The sequence below is a fragment of the Calypte anna genome, chromosome 22 (assembly GCF_003957555.1).
Source record: "Calypte anna isolate BGI_N300 chromosome 22, bCalAnn1_v1.p, whole genome shotgun sequence".
NCBI classification, from domain to species: domain Eukaryota; kingdom Metazoa; phylum Chordata; class Aves; order Apodiformes; family Trochilidae; genus Calypte; species Calypte anna.
Genome location: NC_044267.1, coordinates 2,073,957 through 2,094,863, shown reverse-complemented (window position 1 = coordinate 2,094,863; position 20,907 = coordinate 2,073,957). Strand labels below are relative to the sequence as shown.

Genomic DNA, 20,907 nt, shown 5'->3' with positions numbered 1-20,907 from the left:
GGATATTCCCAGGTGGACAAGGATAGGATATCCCAGGAGATGTGGGATGCTGGAAGTGAATGGGATGCTCCCAGGGGGAAAAGGATGGGATGTCCCAAGGGATGTGGGATGCTGGGTGAGAGATGCTGGAAATGGGTGGGATGCTCCCAGGAGGACATGGAATATCCTAGGGGATGTAGGATGCTGGTGGCCATTGGGATGCTCCCAGGAGGAAAAGGTTGGGATGTCCCAAGGGCTGTGGGATGCTGGAGGCCATGTGGATATTCCCAGAAGGACAAGGATGGGATATCCCAGAGGATGTGGGAAATGGATGGGATGCTCCCAGGAGGAAAAGGATGGGATATCCCAGGGGATGTGGGATGCTGGGGGGAATGGGATGCTCCCAGAAGGAAAAGGTTGGGATGCTGGATGGAGTTGGGATGCTGGAAATAGATGGGATCTTCCCAGGAGGAAAAGGATGGGATGCTGGACCCCAGGTTTGTTGTGTCCCCCCCCAATAAAGACACCAAGACCCCCACCCTGTCTGCCTCCCCCCTGTGTCCCAGCTCCCACATCCTGGGAGCAGCCCCATCCTGGTGAGGAATGGGAAAGGGGTTGGGGGGAATTCCCATATTTTTGGGTCCCTCCAGGTCTGTTTTTTTTTTGTTTGTTTGTTTTTTGGGGTTTTTGTCCCATGGTGTGTCCCCAGGGAAGGGAATCCCCCCCCATTTTTCCAGGGGAATATTCCCTTTCCTTTCCCATCCCTAAATAGGGATGTGGAAAAGCACCAATTACAGCTCCCAAAGTTCCTCTCCCAGGGAATAAGAGGCAACCCCAGGGCATGGATGGGTTTGGGATGGAAGCAGTTTGGGTTTTCCTGTTGTATAGGTAAAAAGAAAAAGAAATTTAAAATAATAAAATAAAATAAAAATAATAAAAATAAAAATTAAAAAGAATTAAAAATAAAATAAAAATATAAAAAATAAATTAAAAATAATTTAAAAATCATAGAATCTCAGGTTGGAAGGGACCTCAGGCATCACCTGGTCCAACCCTTCTCCTCTTATTATTTTATATCATAATATTGTTTATTAATATTTATTCTCACATTATTTTGGGGTCCCAGCACTCCCCTGAGCTCCAATTGGAATTTTCCTTGGAAAAAGGGAGGAAAGAGGGAGGCTCCCTCTTTGTAGTCACCTTTTTAAATACTGGAACGTTTGAATTCCCACTGGGAATTCTCAGTGGCCACTCTTTGCCTTTGGAAGCCAGGAAGGGGGGGGGGTCCTGGGGGACACAACACAGAACACCCCCCCAAAATGGTGTCCTGGGAGTTCTGCTGGACGAGCAGGGACCTGGGGGGGTTTCCCAGTGGAATGGGAAGTTTTCCCATTAGAGGAGGGGGCTGCAGATTGGGGGGGGGCTGTGGGAATTGGGGAGAACCCCCCCCCCTTTCCCAGGGATCCACGTTTAACACTCAGCCTCCTCCCTGCCCCACCCCTCAGGGGTCCCTGGTTAAGGGGAACCCCCCCCTTGGGGTCTCTGGTTAAGGGGAACCCCCCCCTTGGGGTCTCTGGTTAAGGGGAAACCCCCTCTTGGGGTCTCTGGTTAAGGGGAACCCCCCCTTGGGGGTCCTTGGTTAGGGGAACCCCCCCCTTGGGGTCCCTGGTTATGGGGAACCCCCCCTTGGGGGTCCTTGGTTAAGGGGAACCCCCCCCTTGGGGTCTCTGCTTAAGGGGAACCCCCCCTTGGGGTCCTTGGTTAAGGGGAACCCCCTCTTGGGGTCTCTGGTTAAGGGGAACCCCCCCTTGGGGTCTCTGGTTAAGGGGAACCCCCCCTTGGGGGTCCTTGGTTAGGGGAACCCCCCCCTTGGGGTCCCTGGTTATGGGGAACCCCCCCTTGGGGGTCCTTGGTTAAGGGGAACCCCCCCCTTGGGGTCTCTGCTTAAGGGGAACCCCCCCTTGGGGTCCTTGGTTAAGGGGAACCCCCTCTTGGGGTCTCTGGTTAAGGGGAACCCCCCCTTGGGGGTCCTTGGTTAGGGGAACCCCCCCTTGGGGTCCCTGGTTAAGGGAAAACCCCCCCTTGGGGTCCCTGGTTAAGGGAAAACCCCCCCTTGGGTCCCTGGTTATGAGGAACCCCCTCTTGGGGTCTCTGGTTAAGGGGAACCCCCCCTTGGGGGTCCTTGGTTAGGGGAACCCCCCCTTGGGGTCCCTGGTTAAGGGGAAACCCCCCCTTGGGGTCCTTGGTTAAGAGAAACCCCCCCTTGGGGTCTCTGGTTATGGGGAACCCCTCCTTGGGGTCTCTGGTTAAGGGGAACCCCCCCTGGTGCTGGTGTCACAGTGGGGGGGTCCTGGGGTGCAGGGATTTTGGGGGGGCTGCTGGATGTGCTTGTATGGGGGCAACCAAAAAAACCCCCTCCCTGTGTCCCCCCCCTCCCCAAAATGGGTCTTGAGGCTGCTGCCACCCCCCCAACCCTGGGGTGGGGGGCACGTGAGGTCTGGGGGGGCTTTGCCACCCACCCCCTGGACTTCTTGCCCTTCCTTGTGGCCAGCCAGGCTGGGGGGCTGGTGGCCCAGGGTGCCCAAGGGGTTGGGGGGCATGGGGGAAAGAGGGGGGGGGGGGGGACACCCCTGGTGCAAGGGACAAGGCTGGGGACACGTCCTGGGAGAGGGGGGGTGATCCTTAGGGATTTGTCCCTGCTCCAGGAGAGGTTTTGAGGACAGGTCCCTGGTTTTTGGGGAGCAAGAAGGTGGGGAGGGGGTGGCCACCTCGTTGTGGGGACAATCAGGGGGGGACACATGGGCTGGGCAGGGCTCATCCTCCCTCCCCAAGGGAAAACTTTTGTTCCCAGGACAATGTTGTCCCTTTTTTTTTCCTGGTGGCTTTGGAGCCAGGCTGGAAGCAGAGAGCAGCACCCCAAAAAGTGGCTGGGACAGCACAGGAGACCAGGATCTCAACACAAAACTTGCTTCTTCACTTGGCTACAACCCCCCAAGAGTTACTCAGCCCCTCAAGAGTTACTCAGCCCCCCCAAGAGATGCCCACAAGTAGCATAAAACAGATCCAAATGATTCCAACACCCTGGGAAAAGCAGGAATCTGCAGCAGGCACCAACCACCCAGACACTTTGCTTGCTGGGAGTGCTCTGTTCCTCTGGAATAATTAAAAAAAACCCCAAAAAAACCCAGCTCTGGACTGGACATCACCACTGTGTCCTTGTTGTTAAAGGTTGTGTCACCACCTCCTTGAGTTAGGGCTCCCAGGGGGGGCTTCTCCTCCCATCAACTTCTGTCTCCACGTGGTACAGGACATCTGCCAGGGTGTGCTCCACGACTGCTCCCCAGCCCATGTCACTCATCTGCACAGGGATAAAGGCAGTGACCTCCTCTCAGGAGCTGCAAAGTGGGACTAAAACTGGGTTTTTCCCCCCTCACTGTTTTCAGGAGGGAAAAGAAAGAACCCCCTTGACTCCTAAGGGAGTTTATAACCTGGTAAGAGGAGTAAGACTCCATCTATTGTTAATTAAAGTTATTTGGAGGTGTATTCTAAGATATTTTTTATATACACATGGAGTTTATAACCTGGTAAGAGGAGTAAGAGTCCATCTATTGTTAATTAAAGTTATTTGGGGGTGTAACTAACATGTGCACAGGGATAAAGGCAGTGACTTCCTCTCAGGAGCTGCAAAGTGGGACTAAAACTGGGTTTTTCCCCCCCCCTGTCTTCAGGAGGGAAAAGAAAGAACCAAAAATTCATCCCCTTGACTCCTGAGGGAGTTTATAACCTGGTAAGAGGAATAAGACTCCATTTATTATTAATTCAACTTATTTGGGGGTGTAACTAACATGTGCACAGGGATAAAGGCAGTGATCTCCTCTCAGGAGCTGCAAAGTGGGACTAAAACTGGGTTTTTCCCCCCTCACTGTTTTCAGGAGGGAAAAGAAAGAACCCCCTTGACTCCTAAGGGAGTTTATAACCTGGTAAGAGGAGAAAGACTCCATCTATTGTTAATTAAAGTTATTTGGAGGTGTATTCTAAGATATTTTTTATATACACATGGAGTTTATAACCTGGTAAGAGGAGTAAGAGTCCATCTATTGTTAATTAAAGTTATTTGGGGGTGTAACTAACATCTGCACAGGGATAAAGGCAGTGATCTCCTCTCAGAAGCTGCAAAGTGGGACTAAAACTGGGGTTTTCCCCCTTCACTGTTTTCAGGAGGGAAAAGAAAGAACCCCCTTGACTCCTAAGGGAGTTTATAACCTGGTAAGAGGAATAAGACTCCATCTATTGTTAATTAAAGTTATTTGGGGGTGTAACTAACATGTGCACAGGGATAAAGGCAGTGATCTCCTCTCAGGAGCTGCAAAGTGGGACTAAAACTGGGGTTTTTCCCCCCCCCCCGTCTTCAGGAGGGAAAAGAAAGAACCCAAAATTCATCCCCTTGACTCCTAAGGGAGTTTATAACCTGGTAAGAGGAGTAAGAGTCCATTTATTATTAATTCAAGTTATTTGGGGGTGTAACTAACATGTGCACAGGGATAAAGGCTCCTCTCAGGAGCTGCAAAGTGGGACTAAAACTGGGTTTTCCCCCTTCACTGTTTTCAGGAGGGAAAAGAAAGAACCCCCTTGACTCCTAAGGGAGTTTATAACCTGGTAAGAGGAGTAAGACTCCATCTATTGTTAATTAAAGTTATTTGGAGGTGTATTCTAAGATATTTTTTATATACACAGGGAGTTTATAACCTGGTAAGAGGAATAAGACTCCATCTATTATTAATTCAACTTACTTGGGGGTGTAACTAACATGTGCACAGGGGATAAAGGCAGTGATCTCCTCTCAGAAGCTGCAAAGTGGGACTAAAACTGGGTTTTTTCCCCCCCCCTGTCTTCAGGAGGGAAAAGAAAGAACCAAAAATTCATCCCCTTGACTCCTAAGGGAGTTTATAACCTGGTAAGAGGAGTAAGAGTCCATCTATTGTTAATTAAAGTTATTTGGGGGTGTAACTAACATGTGCACAGGGATAAAGGCAGTGACTTCCTCTCAGGAGCTGCAAAGTGGGACTAAAACTGGGTTTTTCCCCCCCCCCTGTCTTCAGGAGGGAAAAGAAAGAACCAAAAATTCATCCCCTTGACTCCTAAGGGAGTTTATAACCTGGTAAGAGGAGTAAGAGTCCATTTATTATTAATTCAACTTATTTGGGGGTGTAACTAACATGTGCACAGGGATAAAGGCAGTGATCTCCTCTCAGGAGCTGCAAAGTGGGACTAAAACTGGGTTTTTCCCCCCTCACTGTTTTCAGGAGGGAAAAGAAAGAACCCCCTTGACTCCTAAGGGAGTTTATAACCTGGTAAGAGGAGTAAGACTCCATCTATTGTTAATTAAAGTTTTTTGGAGGTGTATTCTAAGATATTTTTTATATACACATGGAGTTTATAACCTGGTAAGAGGAGTAAGAGTCCATCTATTGTTAATTAAAGTTATTTGGGGGTGTAACTAACATGTGCACAGGGATAAAGGCAGTGATCTCCTCTCAGAAGCTGCAAAGTGGGACTAAAACTGGGTTTTCCCCCTTCACTGTTTTCAGGAGGGAAAAGAAAGAACCCCCTTGACTCCTAAGGGAGTTTATAACCTGGTAAGAGGAATAAGACTCCATCTACTGTTAATTCAAGTTATTTGGGGGTGTAACTAACATGTGCACAGGGATAAAGGCAGTGACTTCCTCTCAGGAGCTGCAAAGTGGGACTAAAACTGGGTTTTTCTCCCCTCACTGTTTTCAGGAGGGAAAAGAAAGAACCAAAAATTCATCCCCTTGACTCCTAAGGGAGTTTATAACCTGGTAAGAGGAATAAGACTCCATCTCTTATTAATTCAAGTTATTTGGGGGTGTATTCTAAGATTTTTTTTTCATGTCTGTCCTCTTGAGTCTTTGGACTTAAAATCTCAACCACCTTTTGTTTAAATGTGCTTTTTGTTTGAGGCTGTCACAAAGGAGAGGCAAAAAAAGAACTTTACTCACTGGATGGTATGTGATATCCCTGGGTGGATACTTGAAATATGGCCCAAAATTTATAGAAACCTGTGGAAGATATTTGTGATCAGATCCAAAAAAAAAAAAAAAACCAAAGCCTCAAACCCATTTCTTTGCCCTCATCCACCCTGTGCCAAGAGGAACACATCCTTGGCATGAGTGTTGGTGGTTGGATAAAAATCACATCCCAGGTGAGCAGCAGGAGCAGCATTCCAGAGTCACTTCCCCAAAATAATTCCCCCCTTTCCTCTCCACTTGCTTGAGAAGCTCCCTGCATTGCTAAAACCAGAAGGGACTTTTGTGGAAGATAATTCAATATCTTCATCAAGGACTTGGATGAGAGTATAGAATGTACCCTCAGCAAGTTTGCTGATGACACTAAGCTGGGAGGAGTGGCTGACACACCAGAGGGCTGTGCTGCCATTCAGAGAGACTTAGACAGGCTGGAGAGTTGGGCAGAGAGAAACATGATGAAATTCAACAAGGGGAAGTGTAGAGTTTTGCATTTGGGGAAGAACAACACGATGGCCCAGTATAGGTTGGGGGCTGACCTGCTGGAGAGCAGTGTAGGTGAAAGAGACCTGGGGGTCCTGGTAGACAAGAGGATGACCATGAGCCAGCAATGTGCCCTTGTGGCCAAGAAGGCCAATGGCATCCTGGGGTGCATTAGAAAGGGGGTGGTTAGTAGGTCAAGAGAGGTTCTCCTCCCCCTCTATTCTGCATTGGTGAGGCCGCACCTGGAGTATTGTGTCCAGTTCTGGGCCCCTCAGTTCAAGAAGGACAGGGAAGTGCTTGAAAGAGTCCAGCGCAGAGCTACTAAGATGATTAAGGGAGTGGAACATCTCCCTTATGAGGAAAGGCTGAGGGAGCTGGGTCTCTTTAGTTTGGAGAAAAGGAGACTGAGGGGTGACCTCATCAATGTTTTCAAACATGTAAGGGGTGAGTGTCAGGGAGATGGAGTTAGGCTCTTCTCAGTAGTGACCAGTGATAGGACAAGGGGTAATGGGTGTAAATTGGAGCACAGGAGGTTCAAGTTGAATATCTGGAAACATTTTTTTCCTGTAAGGGTGACAGAGCCCTGGAACAGGCTGCCCAGGGGGGTCGTGGAGTCTCCTTCACTGGAGACATTCAAAACCCGCCTGGACACGTTCCTATGTGATGTACTCTAGGTGGCCCTGCTCTGGCAGGGGGGGTTGGACTAGATGAGCTTTCGAGGTCCCTTCTAACCCCTAGGATTCTGTGATTCAGTTACTCACTGTGCAGCCTTTGTACAAAGAAATTGCAGGGAAATAAACTCCTTCAAAGATGTCTTTAAAGGCAACTCCTTGGTTGGCACCATTCTTGAAGAATATTATCTGAAAAAAGAAAATGAAATGGCTTGGTTTTGGGGTTTTTTTTTCTTTTTAATTCAGGACAACTTCCTGGTGAGTTAGGAAGAAGTCCTCACCAGGGAGCTTCACCAACCTGCCCCTCAGGTCCCATAATTAAGGGACAGCAATAAAATAACAAGCAAAAGGAGCAGTTTTGGGCTTGCTAAAGTCACTTTTATTATTGTTTTAATAAAAGCAGTGTTTCTTGATGAAGAATTAATGAGCTTTCTCCCTTTGTGTTCATTAAATGAACACCTACACCAAGCCAGGCTCTCTGCTCAGCCCAAGGTTCTGCATCCACCATTCCTCACCTGGCTTCCAGGTGCTTGCTTCAGGCTCTTCTCTGCTTTGTCCACAAAGTCCTTCTCTTCAAAGTACAAGTAGCTTTTGAATTTGATCAGAGCCTGGAATATTAGGAAAAAAAAAAAAACAAACCAAAAAGCACTGCAGAAGCAAGCCAGAAAAAAATTCTTTTTAATTTAAGAGCAGCAGAGTGAGGAAAGGATTTAAAAAAATATTTAAAAGCCAGGAGGAGGAGATGAAATGAGAGCTGGGCACTCAGCAGTTCAGGCAGAAAAACTTTTGGGGTGGTTCAGGATATTTTGTGTTGAAGATCAACACTTTATATCCAACCAAAAGCCCAAAGTGAGGCCAAAGCAACCTCTGTCTCCCACTTTCCACTGAGCCAAAGCTTCAGCTGAGAGGAATCTCCCCACCTCACCTTATCTTTGTAGGTGTCAGGCAGGGATTTGGCAGTCTCTGTGTCTTCTGGCAGACTGATGTAAAAGCCCAGCACATCCCCCTGCCCATAGCCAGCTGAGTAGTGCTTCCCTATGGATTGGTGAAACTTTGTTCCCTTTTTGCTGCGCCAGGAATAGCTGAATTTGTCATATCCCAGAGGGGCCTGGAGGTTCCCTGTGGAAATCAACAGGTTTTGGATGGGCACAAGGAATTAATCAGGAATTAACAAAGCTCCCTGCTGCTGCTAGGACAAATGTTTGGGCTACAGGGTTAAGGATGAAGGAGCAGAGAGTCCACCTGCACTGTGCAGCTCACTCCTGGAGGGTTTTTCCCTTCAGAAAAGCAGAGAACACAGGAAACAGAAAGTGAAGGCTTGGAAGGGACCTCAAAAGTCCATGGAGTCCAACCCCCCTCCAGCAGGGACACATCCAGGTGGGCTTTGGATGTCCCCAGGGATGGAGACTCCACAACCCCCCTGGGCAGCCTCTGCTGTGCTCTGAGGTTTGGGTTTGTTTTTTTTTCCTTAAACATGACCTCCCCCAGGAATTTAGATTAAGGAGGGGAAAAACCCTGCTAAGAAATGGTTGGTGAAGTTATTTACCTAAGGGCTGTGACCAGCCCAGTCTGGCAGCTGTGTCTGGAGGCATCTCATCCATGGATATCTCAAAGTACCAGGCTCCTTTCCTGACTCCATGTGAGGCTCTCACCATGGAATAACCCTTCTCCCCAACAACTGTCAGCCTGTCATCAGAAATCTTCAACTGAGGAGCTGAGGGAATGAGAAGAGCAAAGGAGCAGCTCAGGAGTTGATTCCTAGGGTGGCTCTGTTCTGGATTCTCTCAATCAGTTCCTGGACCTTCCTGAGCTGAGGGGCCCAGAACTGGACACAGGACTCAAGCTGTGGCCTCCCCAGAGCTGAGCACAGGGGCAGAATCCCTTCCCTGGACCTGCTGGCCACGCTCTTCCTGAGCCAGCCCAGGATGCCCTTGGCCTTCTTGGCCACCTGGCCACACTGCTGCCTCCTCTTCAGCTTCCTGCCAATCCCAGCTCCCTTTCTGCCACTCTGTGCCCAGCCTGGAGCTCCCCATGGGGTTGTCGTGTTGAACCTCATCCCATTGGGATCATCCCAACTCTCCAGTGTGTCCAGCTCCCTCTGCAGAGCCTTCCAGCTGATCCACACTCCCCCCCAGCTCAGTATTGTCTGTGAATTTACTGATAAACAGATTTCCAAGTGGACTCCATCCATCCCAGAGCCAGAAGATGCTCCCTGGGAAGAGCACCTGGCTGTACAACAACCCCCTCCAGTTCTCCACCTCTGTACCTCGGTCATGCAGGGCCAGGAGGACTCGTTCATAGAGGCAGGCTCTGTAGAGGTCCCCAGGGATGGGTTTTCCTGCCCAACAATCCAGCTCCAGCTTTTCTGGGTCGGGAGCATGGGGATCAGGCTCAGCCAGGATGTAGCGGTACCCGTCCTTGTTGAAGGGATGTTCCAGAGGGTAACCATGGGGGGGTAAACGTTGAGCTGAGAACAGGGGGTCACTGAGAGACAAAAAAACCACACAGGTTGACATCTCCAGAGGGTGACAGTTCACTCACAAGCAACCCAGGACAGCCTGGGTGAAGTGTTTGGCTTCCAAAACCCTCGGGGTGAAACGGGCGGCAGCTCTTTGGTCTCAAGATAATTCCTCTTGAGACTTAAAATATTCTGGAAGGATTCCCCCAAAAGGCAGGGAGAGCCAGGAGGCAGGAATTTAGCCTTCCACTGGTGTCCCACACTTGGCTATGGATGCTGAACACCTCTTACCTCCTGGTTTTCTTGGCTGTTCCCGTGGTGCCCCCATCCTGCTGCTTGCGTTTGGCTCCTCGTCCCTTCCCACTGCCTCCTGCAGCCATTCCCCCTGAACAGAGAGAGGGGCATCAGAGAGAAACCCTGAGCCTGGAAACCCCCCCAGACAGCAAGGGGTAGAAGCAGGCAAAATAAAATAATAAAAAAAATCATTTTGTGAGCTCAAAAGAAAATTTTGTGAGTGTTCTTCCACAGCTGCACATCAAACAGAATTCATCGGAGAGGAGCAGAACTCTCATGGAGCTTGGAGTTAATTTTGGTTTTTTTTCAATGTCTGAGTTTAGGGTGGAAGCTAAGTCAGATTTCTCAGCAAAATGAGCTCAGCTCAAGCTTTCCAGGTGAGAATTAAAACTCTTTTCTGGCACTTAAGGATCTCCAGACAGCAGCACTCAGAAAGTGCTCTCCTGGGCTTTCCCGGAGATCCCGTTTCCAAATTTATTTCTGCAAAAGGAGCAGAAAATTCCACCCAAAGCACCCAGGGACACACTGTGCTCCAGGGAGACTCCCAGACAGAGCAGCACTAAGCACTGAAACTCCCCAACTACAGAACAAAACACACCTAAGCTCTGAGGAGAAATGGGAAGCAGGAGAGGTGTTTCTCTGCAGTACTGCCAAGGGCTGAGCAGAGCCTAATGTTTTCCTCCAAAAATCAAATTACCAGAGGAAAAGCTGGGTGGCAGGTGCCAAACTGGTGGCAGTTTGAAGGCATTCAGTTTGCAGAGGCATCTTTTTTGTCCCACTGTTTCCAAAAGGGTGACTTACCTATTGATACAGAAAACCAGAATTCTTAGGTACTGGAGACAAACACCTTTACAAACATCAGGGTGTTGCCCTGGCAGTGTGGGGGATTCCACCCACTAAACACCATATTCTGCACAAATGTGGTGTCACCCCAGCTGCATTTGTTGGATTTGGTGCAGGGAAATGTTTAGGCACTTTGGTTTGACATAATTTATTTTTTTTTTAAGCCTTAACAGCCACAAAAATCATCCCAGCTCGGGTGGGGGGGGGTTGGGCCACTTAATTTAGGCATTAAGATTAGAAAACTTTAATCAAGGAATAAATAAAGAATAAAACTTGAAACCAGTCACCTGGGGCAGAATATGGCAATTAGGAGCTTCTAGGTGGTGAAGATTAAAGAGGGAAATTGTTGGTTTGTATTAATTACTGCAATCACACCAGGGCACGTTTTGGGGTTTTAATTGACTCTAGCTTCTAGGATAATTGAGCAAAAAAAGCTTTGCAAATAAACAATACTTAGGGTTTAGAAGCTGAAATGCAAATATTCACCTCCCAAAGAGGCTCCACCTGTAAGAACAGAAGTGGCACCACAGATCTGTCAATCTCCCAGAAATTAAAACACACAAGAAAAACCCCAAAACCCAACAACCAGAGCATGAAATGGAGACCACACAGCCTTACAGACCTTTGCTTTAAATAAAAAGCCCCAAATACTTCCTAAAAAAACCACAGGATAGGTGTTACATAGTGCTAAGAGTAACTCTCAGGAAAACAAGGAATAATTCAGGCTTTTTCCCAGTGCCAGAGTGATGGGGAAGAGGGCATCTGAGTAACCCAGGGAAATAAATCAAATTATTCTGGCAGAAAAGTGAAAGGTTCAGCTCCCTTGCAAGCTGCCTGCCCTTCAGAAGACACCAAGATCCACCAAACTTCACCAAGAAGGTGAATTTTTCTCTCCCACCACACCCCAAGACCTTTTTTGAGGGAAGAACTTGCCATTTAAGCTCCCACTCGTGGACACGGTGTTGTTCTGCTTCTGGTTGTCATAAGCAGGACCAATGTTGGCAAGATCCTGGGAGGGATTTAAACAAAAAAATAAATGATTTAGAGACCTGGGACAACCACCCCACGTGGCTCTGCCCTGGGGGACTCCAACACAATACAGGCACACACTGTGCTGTGGCCATTTCTTGCTGAGCCCTCAACTTTCTTCCATTTCTCACTGCTTACTTGGTCTAAAAGTCCAAATTTGGGGTAATCTTCTTCTGGGTCTTTACTCCCTGGGTCTGGGTGCTCTTTCACCAAGAAAACATCTCTTTCTTTACACTGAAACAGAGGATTTTGTGTTAAACAGAGGGGAGACATCACACTAAACTCATTAAAAAGTGTTTAAATCTCAGCATTTACTGAGTGTGACTTCCCAGACTTTTCACCATTTTGCTCCAAGTCTCAGCCAACACCACCAGAGAGGAGCAGAACCCTTTCCATGGATTGAATTCCAAGTGCTCACCATAGTTTTCACAATATTGTTAGGCCAAGTCATCTTCCCAGGCCTCTGGCGTGTGGTCATGCATTCCCAGTATTTATCAATAAATGGGATAATATCCTGGGGGAAAAGAGAAAACTGAGTTTGAAAGAGTGGGTGGGGAATATTTGTCTCAATATTTGTTCCAACTTAGAATCATAGAATCATAGAATGGGCTGGGTTGGAAGGGAGCTCAGAGCTCATCAAGTCCAACCCTTGATCCACTCCTGCTGCAGTTCCCAGCCCATGGCACTCAGTGCCACATCCAGGCTCTTTGGAAAGATCTCCAGACACGGAGAATCCACTCCTTCCCTGGGCAGCCCATTCCAATGCCTGATCACCCTCTCCAGAAAGAAATTCTTTCTCATCTCCAACCTAAACCTCCCCTGGCACAACTTGAGACCCTGCCCTCTTGTCTTGCTGAGAGTTGCCTGGGAAAAGAGCCCAACCCCCCCCCTGGCTCCAACCTCCTTTCAGGGAGTTGCAGAGAGTGATGAGGTCTCCCCTGAGCCTCCTCTTCTCCAGCCTCAACACCCCCAGCTCCCTCAGCCTCTCTTCATAGGCTACGTGCTTAAGTCCCTTCACCAGCCCAGTTGCCTCCTTTGGACCTGCTCCAGCACCTCAATCTCCTTCCTGAACTGAGGGGCCCAGAACTGGACACAGGACTCAAGCTGTGGCCTCACCAGGGCTGAGCACAGGGGCAGAATCCCTTCCCTGGACCTGCTGGCCACACTGTTCCTGATCCAGGCCAGGATGCCATTGGCCTTCTTGGCCACCTGGGCACACTGCTGGCTCATGTTCAGCTTCCTGTCAACCCAAACTCCCAGGTCACTCTCTGTCTGGCTGCTCTCAAGTCGCTCCCTCACTGAAATCATTCCCAAAGGGAATTCCCCTCCCTCTCCCCTTGATGGTTTTCCCAACATTCCTACCTTATCTTTGGAGAACATGGTTTTTGGGTGCTCATCTTGTGTCCTTGACTGCCAGGTTAAGTTGGCCAAAGCACTAAGGCACATTTCCTTGAGATCTTCCAAAAAAAAAAAAAAAACCCACACCAGAGCTGGAATTACACTTCCTGGGGAAGCAGGAAGCCAACCCCACAACCCCCACACTATAAAACAGCAGAGGCAAAAAACAAAAAACCCCTCAAAAATCCTCTCCATCCCAACAGCTCTTCCCACACACCTCAGGAAGCTTGGGAGCAAAGCATTTGGAGCAGCCAAATTGTTGCTAATTTGGAGGTTTCTGCAAAGTTGGAGCTGACTTGAGAGAAAGCAAAGCCTTGAGGGTTCTCTTGAAGGAAAAAAAAAACATCTTAAATAAGGTGTTTGCTTACTTACTTGCTTGTTTTCTTAAAAAATAGGTGTTCCCACTGTGGTGGCAAACATTGCAGTGGAAGCTGTAGTTGGTCATGAAGGGCAGGCATGACCTGGAAGAGAACAAGCTCTGCTGTAATCCTCTCTTTAATTCAAAAATAATAATTAAAAAAAAAAATAACAGCATAGCTGTATTCCTCTTCACAACCTCCCCTTGAATCCTTCCCTCCCAAACTCCCTGCCCAGCTCCAGGCAGGGTTTTACCTACGTGGTGTCAATGCCAAAGGTGTCAGCTGTGAACCACTTGGTGCAGATCCCACACTGCAGCTCAATCTCTCCCAGTTGCCTCCCATTTTCCTCATCCACGGAACCTCCCTGGGCATCCAGGACCTCTGAGCTGTCCCCAGCAGCTTCCTACCAGCAAAGGGAAGCAGGAAAATGGGGGAAAAGAGAGGCAGAGAGGGGGGAAAAAGGTTTGGAACTTGGCCAGGTTGGGGGATTTAAGGGATTTGGGGGTTTGCTCCCCTTTTCATTGGCTGGGTTGGAAGGGAGCTCAGAGATCATCAAGTCCAACCCTTGATCCACTCCTGCTGCAGTTCCCAGCCCATGGCACTCAGTGCCACATCCAGGCTCTTTGGAAAGATCTCCAGACACGGAGAATCCACTCCTTCCCTGGGCAGCCCATTCCAATGCCTGATCACCCTCTCCAGAAAGAAATTCTTTCTCATCTCCAACCTAAACCTCCCCTGGCACAACTTGAGACCCTGCCCTCTTGTCTTGCTGAGAGTTGCCTGGGAAAAGAGCCCAACCCCCCCCTGGCTCCAACCTCCTTTCAGGGAGTTGCAGAGAGTGATGAGGTCTCCCCTGAGCCTCCTCTTCTCCAGCCTCAACACCCCCAGCTCCCTCAGCCCTTCCTCACAGCAATTCTGCTGGATCCCTTCACAGCCTCCTTGCTCTTCTCTGCACCTGCTCCAGCACCTCAAGCTCCTTCCTGAACTTCCTGAGGGGCCCAGAACTGGACACAGGACTCAAGCTGTGGCCTCCCCAGAGCTGAGCACAGGGGCAGAATCCCTTCCCTGGACCTGCTGGCCACGCTCTTCCTGAGCCAGCCCAGGATGCCATTGGCCTTCTTGGCCACCTGGGCACACTGCTGCCTCCTCTTCAGCTTCCTGGCAATCCCAGCTCCCTTTCTGCCACTCTGTGCCCAGCCTGGAGCTCCCCATGGGGTTGTTGTGGCCAAAGTGCAGGACCCGGCACTTGGAATGTTGAACCTCATCCCCTTGGGATCATCCCAACTCTCCAGTCTGTCCAGGTCCCTCTGCAGAGCCCTCCTGCCTTCCAGCTGATCCACACTCCTCCCAGCTTCATACACTGGGGGAGCTGGGATGAAGGTGAAGATCCAGGGAATTCTGGGTTGTGAGTAACAACCTCCCCACCTTCCAGGTTTTCATTTTCCCCCCCTGATTTTAGCAGTTTTGGGGAATCTGAGGATGGATCTGAGCTCAGGCATTCCCTGTTTGTCACCCAGGAATGTTTTCCTGGATGAAACAACAGAATTCCAGCCCTGCCCATCCCACCCCACACCTTCCCATCTCCCCTGTTCCCTTCTGCAGACAAAAAATAAAATAAAATCAGCACCAAATGCTCTGGAAACCCCCCCAGACCCCTCTCAGCCACCTACCAGGGGATCCTTCCCGTTGGAGGACTCTGTGTCCAGAGCTGTGGTGACATCAGCCAGGGCAGGGTCCCCTCTGGGGGAAGAGAGAGCAGATCCTGGGAGGGACCCCAAGCTCAGCCCTGCCAGAGCAGCCTGGGGGGCACTGGGAAGGACTGGGAGAGATTGGGAAGGAATAGGAGAGCATAGGGATAGACTGGGAGTGGTCTGGGAGCACCTGGGGATGGACTGGGAGAGACTGGGAAGGACTGGGCGAGATGGGGATGGACAAGGAGAGCATGGGGGTGAACTGGGAGAACCTGGGGGTGAACTGGGAGAGACTGAGAAGGACTGGGAGTGCATGGGGGAGAACTGGGAGAGACTGGGGGAGAACTGGGAGAGACTGGGAAGAACTGGGAGAGCATATGGAGGTGGACTGGGTGAGATTGAGAAGGACTAGGCGAGCCTGGGGATGGACTGGGAGAAATTGGGAAGCACTGGGAGAGCCTGGGGGTGAACTAGGAGAGCCTGGGAAGGAATAGGAGAGCCTGGGGATGGAATGGGAGAGACTGGGAAGGACTGGGAGAGATTGGGATGGACTGGGAGAGCACGGGGGTGAACTGGGAAAGATTGGGGATGAACTGGGAGAGACTGGGGGTGAACTGAGAGAGACTGGGAAGGACTGGGTGAGCATAGGGGAGAAGTGGGAGAGCATGGGGGAAAACTGGGAGAGACTGGGGGTGAACTGGGAGAGACTGGGAACTACTGGGAGAGCATGGGGGAGAACTGGGAGAGCATGGGGGAGAACTGGGAGAGCATGGGGGAGAACTGGGAGAGCATGGGGGTGAACTGGGAGAGCATGGGGGTGAACTGGGAGAGCATGGGGGAGAACTGGGAGAGACTGGGGGTGAACAGAGACAGACTGGGAAGGACTGGGAGGGCATGGGGAAGAACTGGGAGAGCATAGGGGTGAAGTGGGAGAGCATAGGGGTGAACTGGGAGAGACTGGGAAGGACTGGGAGAGCATATGGAGGTGGACTGGGTGAGATTGGGAAGGACTGGACGAGCCTGGGGATGGACTGGGAGATATTGGGAAGCACTGGGAGAGCATGGGAAGGAATAGGAGAGCATGGGGATGGACTGGGAGAGATTGAGGGTGGACTGGGGGAGCCTGGGGATGAACTGGGAGAGCCCAGGAGAGATTAGAGGTGAACTGGGAGAGATTAGAGGTGAACTGGGAGAGCGCAGGGCCCCCCATACCCTCAGGGTTCCCAGGGCTGGGTGCCTGAGGGGCGCTGAGGCCCCGGGAGGGGTCAGGGAGGTCCCAGAAGGGCAGGAGCAGCGTACCCGGGGGTCTCGGTGTCCGCAGCGCTGGGTTCGGGCGGTCCGGGCGGTTCGGCGGGGGGAGGTTCGGGAGCGGTCTCGGGCGGTTCGGGGGGAGCAGCGGAGGCTCCGATGGAGCCCGCGGTCGCCGCCATCTTGGGAGCGCAGGGACCCGGCCGTGCGCGCGCCGGTGACGTCAGAGCCCCGCCCTCCCCCGCGATGGTCCCGCCCCCTCCTCCTGTGGCTCCGCCCCCGATGGTTCAGGGGTTCCGCGGCGCCCTCTGCGGGCACCGGGGGGAACTACACCGGGAGAGAGCACTGAGCGGCGGTGATGTCATCTGCCCTGTCGTGACGTCATCTGCCCTGTCATAACATCACCGGACCTATCGTGACAATACTTGCCCAGTCATGATGTCACCTGCCTTGTTGTGATATCACCTGCCCTGTCATGACATCAACTGCCCTGTCATAACATCACCGGACCTGTCGTGACAATTCCTGGCCGGTCATGATGTCACCTGCCCTGCTGTGATGTCATCTGCCCTGTCATGATGTCACCTTCCCTGTTGCGATGTCATCTTCCCGGTCTTGATACCATTTGCCCAGTCATGATGTCACTTGCCCAGCCGTGATGTCACCTGCCCTGCCGTGATGTCATCTGCATGGCCATGATGTCACCTGCCTGTCTGTGATGTCATCTGCATGGCCATGATGTCACCTGCCTGTCTGTGATGTCACATGCACGGCCATGATGTCACCTGCCTGTCTGTGATGTCACCTTCCCTGTTGTGATATCACCTGCCATGTTGTGACATCACCTGCTCTGCTGTGATGTCATTTGCCTGGCCTTGATGTCACTTGCCCAGCTATGATGTCACTTGCCCAGCTGTGATGTCACCTGCCCTGCCCTGCTGTCACCTGCCCTGTCGTGACATCACTCAGCCAAAACCCCCGGAGCTCAGTGAAGGTCTGGCTGGCTTGGTGTCACACGTGTCCCCCCACCCCACCCTGAGCAGGTCCCAGCCCCCCCGGAACCCCCCCAGTGGCTTTCTGGAGGACGCTGTCCCCACGCTGGGGGGTCCCGCGTGAAGATTTCACACGTTTCCCCCCACGCCTCTCGCTGGGAGGGCTGTGGAAGGGGGGGGACCCCCCTGCTCGTCTCCTCACACCCCCGGGGGGGCTGGGGACAGCTGTCACACGCAGCCATGTGTCCCCAGGGCCACCCTGGATGGCTCTGCAGAGTTAAAGGCTCCCGGGGGAAGGGTCGTCCCCCCCCTCGGTCCTGCTCTGGCGACAGGAGAAGGGGACACCAAGGATGGGGGGGGATGGCTTGGGGACAATGTCCACCCCTTCCCCAGGTCTGGTTCCTTCTTTAAGGAGCAGGACAGGATTGCTGCGAGGGGTGCTGAGCTCCCAGGAGTCCCGGGTTCTGGGGACAGCGGTGTCCCCGCAGGGCCAGGGGTGGCTGTCCCCCTGCCCTGGCATCGCGGGAGAGCTGGGGGAGAGGGGGGGGGATGAGCCCGGGAGGGGATGGATGGAGAGAGGGATGGGGAGGAGGAGAGAGGGATGGAGGGATGAGGATGGGGACAGAGGGAAAAAAGGGGGGAGATGGGATGGGATGGCAGAGGGGTGAAGGGGAGGGGGGATGGAGATAGGGATGGGGAGGAGGAGAGAGGGAGGGAGGGATGGAGCCGGGGATGGAGGGATGGGGAGAAGAGGGGAGGGGGCTTTGCCGGGGCCTCCCGGGGCGGTGCTCGGGGCCGCGGTACAAATAGTGCTGCTGCGGGCTGCCCCTCCAGCCATGCGGACCCCGCTGCCCTCCGCACCCGCGCTGCTGCTCAGCGCCCTCGTGCTGCTCCGCGTCACCGCACCCACCCGCGCACCCACCGGGACACCCCACGGGGCACCCACCGGGACACCCCCAGGGACACCGACCCTCGCCGCCCTCCCGCGCTGTCCCCCGCTGATGCTGCAGCTGCTCCGCGCCCCCCCGGCCCCGCTCCGCGCCCCCGCAGCCGCTGCCCTCAGCCTTTCCCCGCACGGTGAGTGGAGCTCCGAGGGTCCCCGTCCCGAGACAGACACTGCCCCCGACCATCCCTGTTCCCGAGCATCCCTGCTCCCGAGCATTCCTATTCTCGAGCATCCCTTCTCCCGGGCATCCCTGCCGGCGGGACCGGGGACCGAGTCCCCCTGTCCTGGGACCCGCGCTGTCCCCGGGACTGGCGCTGTCCCCGGCCATCCCTTTCCTGAGCCCGGCACTCTCCCGGAACTGTCCACATCCCGGAGCATCCCTGCCCTGGGTCCCACCCTGTCCCTACGCACCCTGTTCCGGTGCTCTCGCTGGCTCCGGGGTCGGTCCCAGCTGCTTTCCCCTGACTTCGATCCCCCGCTGCAGGCAGGGACTGTCCCCTCCCTGCAAAGCCACCGGACCCTTCACCGTTCCCTTTGGTTTTCAGGCTCGCAGCAGAACGGTTCCCGCTGGGCTCTCTCCTTCGACATGTCCTCGCTTTCCAGCAGCCAGGAGGTGAACCTGGCCCAGCTCCGTGTCCACCTGCCCGGCATTCCCCCCCAGATTTCCCTGGATATCTACCACAGCCGGAGGTGGAGGTGCCGGGGAGGTGGGACCTGCGCCCACCAGCTCTTCCTGGGCACGGTGACGGGTGCCCCCTCTCCCACCCAAACCTCCTGGAAGGTGTTTGAGGTCACCAACCTCCTCCGGTCCTGGCTTCACCAAACGGTGTCCCCCGAGCGTCCCAAGGGAAAGGGGAGGTGGGAGGCGAGTGGTTCGGCCACCCCGGCCACCATCACCACTCACTCGCCCACCTCCAGCAACGGGGAGCCAGCCCTGCCCCGGGACGTGAGAGACAAAGTCCTGCTGCTCGTTTTTTCCAAGGATAAGTCTCCAGGAGAACACAGCCTCATCAGGACAGCCGAGAGCTCCAAACACGTCGTGCGTGACAGCGGTTCCCAGGGCGTGGGATCCCGGCGGCACCGCAGGAACAGGATGGAGAAGGCAAGGATGAAAGTCAGCGAGCTTGGAGCCGCTGTCCCGGGAGAAGAGAGCAAATCCCTGTGCCGGAGGGTGGACATGCTGGTGGATTTTGAGCAGACGGGTTGGGGCAGCTGGATCGTCTACCCCAAAAAATACAACGCGTACCGGTGCGAAGGGAAGTGCCCGTCGCCCGTGGATGAGACCTTCAAGCCCACCAACCACGCTTACATCCAGGTAAGGGGGGGGGGGGGTTGCTGCTGCCTCCCCCAGACCCCCAGAGCCCCCCCGGCATCCCCCCAGGTGATGCTTTGCCCTTCTCCTCTCTCCCTGCAGAGTTTGTTGCAGCTCTACAAACCCAACCAGGTGCCGTGTCCCTCCTGCTCCCCGGTCAGGATGAGTCCCCTCTCCATGCTCTACTACGAGAAAGGGGAGATCGTCGTCCGGCACCACGAGGACATGGTCATCGAGGAATGTGGCTGCAACTGAGGACAGCTCGTCCCCTGCTGGGAAAGGGGACAATCTCGGGATGCCAAGTGTCCCCCAGGACTGGCCACCCAACTCGCCACCAGCCGGGGCACGCCTGAGCTCTCCCCTGCTTGCCCCGGGGTTTGGTGAAGCTCTGGATGTGCCAGAGAGGGGGCACGGTGTGTGTGTGTCCCCACCGTGGGTGGCAGGAGCCATCAGACACCTCCTTGTGTCACCTCCACCTGCGCCGGTGGCAGCAGCGCAGGGGTGGGCGCCTGGTGACAACGTTTGGCTGGTGGGCGGTGTGTGCCAGGTGGCCACATGGTGCTGACGGTGGCCACGGGCTGTCAGTCGGACACCTCAGCAATCAGGCCGAGCATCTGCCCCGCCAGGATGTCAGATTTTTACTGTATTTCTATGAAAACTCCACCGAAATGACAACGAAGGGGTAGCCCAGAACCCACAGCCCCGGGGGGCAGCAGCAGGCAGGGAGGGGTCCACCTCAGACAGCTCCAAGATGGCCCTGGGGGGACAGTCCCCACGAGGGACCACAGAGAAATGTCACAACAGACCCTGGGGCTCCTGCATCCCTCTCCAAAGCATCACCAGGAGCCGGTTCGGTCCCAGTGGGTCTGAGCTTCTCCCCTCCCCCCCCCCTTCCCTCCTGCCATCCCTAAACCTTTGGCTCACGTTCTGCTTTTCTCCGTGACACCTTGGCTGTCCTCAGAGCTTTTCCACCACTCGCTGGACGGAGTGGAGAGGTCGTTGTTCTATATAATTCATCAATAAATTATATATTATAAAAGTGCCTGGTAGATCCTGCTGGTTCCCACAGCCCGGGGGGATTCCACTCCCTTTCCCCTCCCATCTGCTGCACCCAGGGGCTCTCCCTGCCTCTGCAAAAGCACCTGCAACCTCCGAAGAGG

The 20,907-nt window shown here is 53.0% G+C and overlaps 2 protein-coding genes across 3 annotated transcripts; one reads left to right on the top strand and one right to left on the bottom strand.

Annotated features, from left to right (window-relative positions):
* Positions 1-2,514: 2,514 nt before the first annotated feature.
* Positions 2,515-16,702, bottom strand: ASH2L (ASH2 like, histone lysine methyltransferase complex subunit). 2 transcript variants are annotated; one of them, XM_030464107.1, is made up of 17 exons: positions 16,549-16,699; positions 15,229-15,298; positions 13,816-13,961; positions 13,572-13,660; positions 13,164-13,258; positions 12,220-12,315; positions 11,940-12,035; positions 11,706-11,781; positions 11,259-11,276; positions 9,927-10,020; positions 9,444-9,661; positions 8,724-8,891; positions 8,103-8,296; positions 7,693-7,785; positions 7,268-7,366; positions 6,000-6,059; positions 2,515-3,337 (listed from the first exon to the last, which is right to left on the bottom strand). In XM_030464107.1, the coding sequence occupies exons 1-17, from the start codon at positions 16,677-16,679 to the stop codon at positions 3,230-3,232; spliced, it is 1,851 nt and encodes a 616-aa protein (XP_030319967.1). In that variant the 5' UTR covers positions 16,680-16,699; the 3' UTR covers positions 2,515-3,229. The 2 variants fall into 2 exon arrangements, with proteins under 2 accessions (XP_030319967.1, XP_030319968.1); XM_030464108.1 differs by lacking the exon at positions 11,259-11,276 and having other exon boundaries at positions 2,939-3,337; positions 16,549-16,702.
* A 1,758-nt stretch (positions 16,703-18,460) lies between these two features.
* On the top strand, positions 18,461-20,002 carry LOC103526346 (nodal homolog). The gene is made up of 3 exons (XM_030464115.1): positions 18,461-18,566; positions 18,981-19,750; positions 19,850-20,002. Exons 1-3 carry the CDS (start codon positions 18,491-18,493, stop codon positions 20,000-20,002), a joined length of 999 nt encoding a protein of 332 aa, XP_030319975.1. The 5' UTR covers positions 18,461-18,490.
* The last annotated feature ends 905 nt before the right edge of the window (positions 20,003-20,907 follow it).

Bases quoted from the DNA above. Each gene is read 5' to 3' on its own strand.
- ASH2L (XM_030464107.1), bottom strand. From the start codon at position 16,679: ATGGCGGCGACCGCGGGCTCCATCGGAGCCTCCGCTGCTCCCCCCGAA. The intron at 12,316-13,163 runs GTAGGAATGTTG...CTTTTCCCCCAG, and splicing joins CCATGTTCTCCAAAGATAAG to GATATTATCCCATTTATTGA. The intron at 6,060-7,267 runs GTGAGTAACTGA...TATCTTCCACAG, and splicing joins CTTTGTACAAAGGCTGCACA to GTTTCTATAAATTTTGGGCC.
- LOC103526346 (XM_030464115.1), top strand. From the start codon at position 18,491: ATGCTGCAGCTGCTCCGCGCCCCCCCGGCCCCGCTCCGCGCCCCCGCA. The intron at 18,567-18,980 runs GTGAGTGGAGCT...TTTGGTTTTCAG, and splicing joins CCTCAGCCTTTCCCCGCACG to GCTCGCAGCAGAACGGTTCC. The intron at 19,751-19,849 runs GTAAGGGGGGGG...CTCTCCCTGCAG, and splicing joins CCAACCACGCTTACATCCAG to AGTTTGTTGCAGCTCTACAA.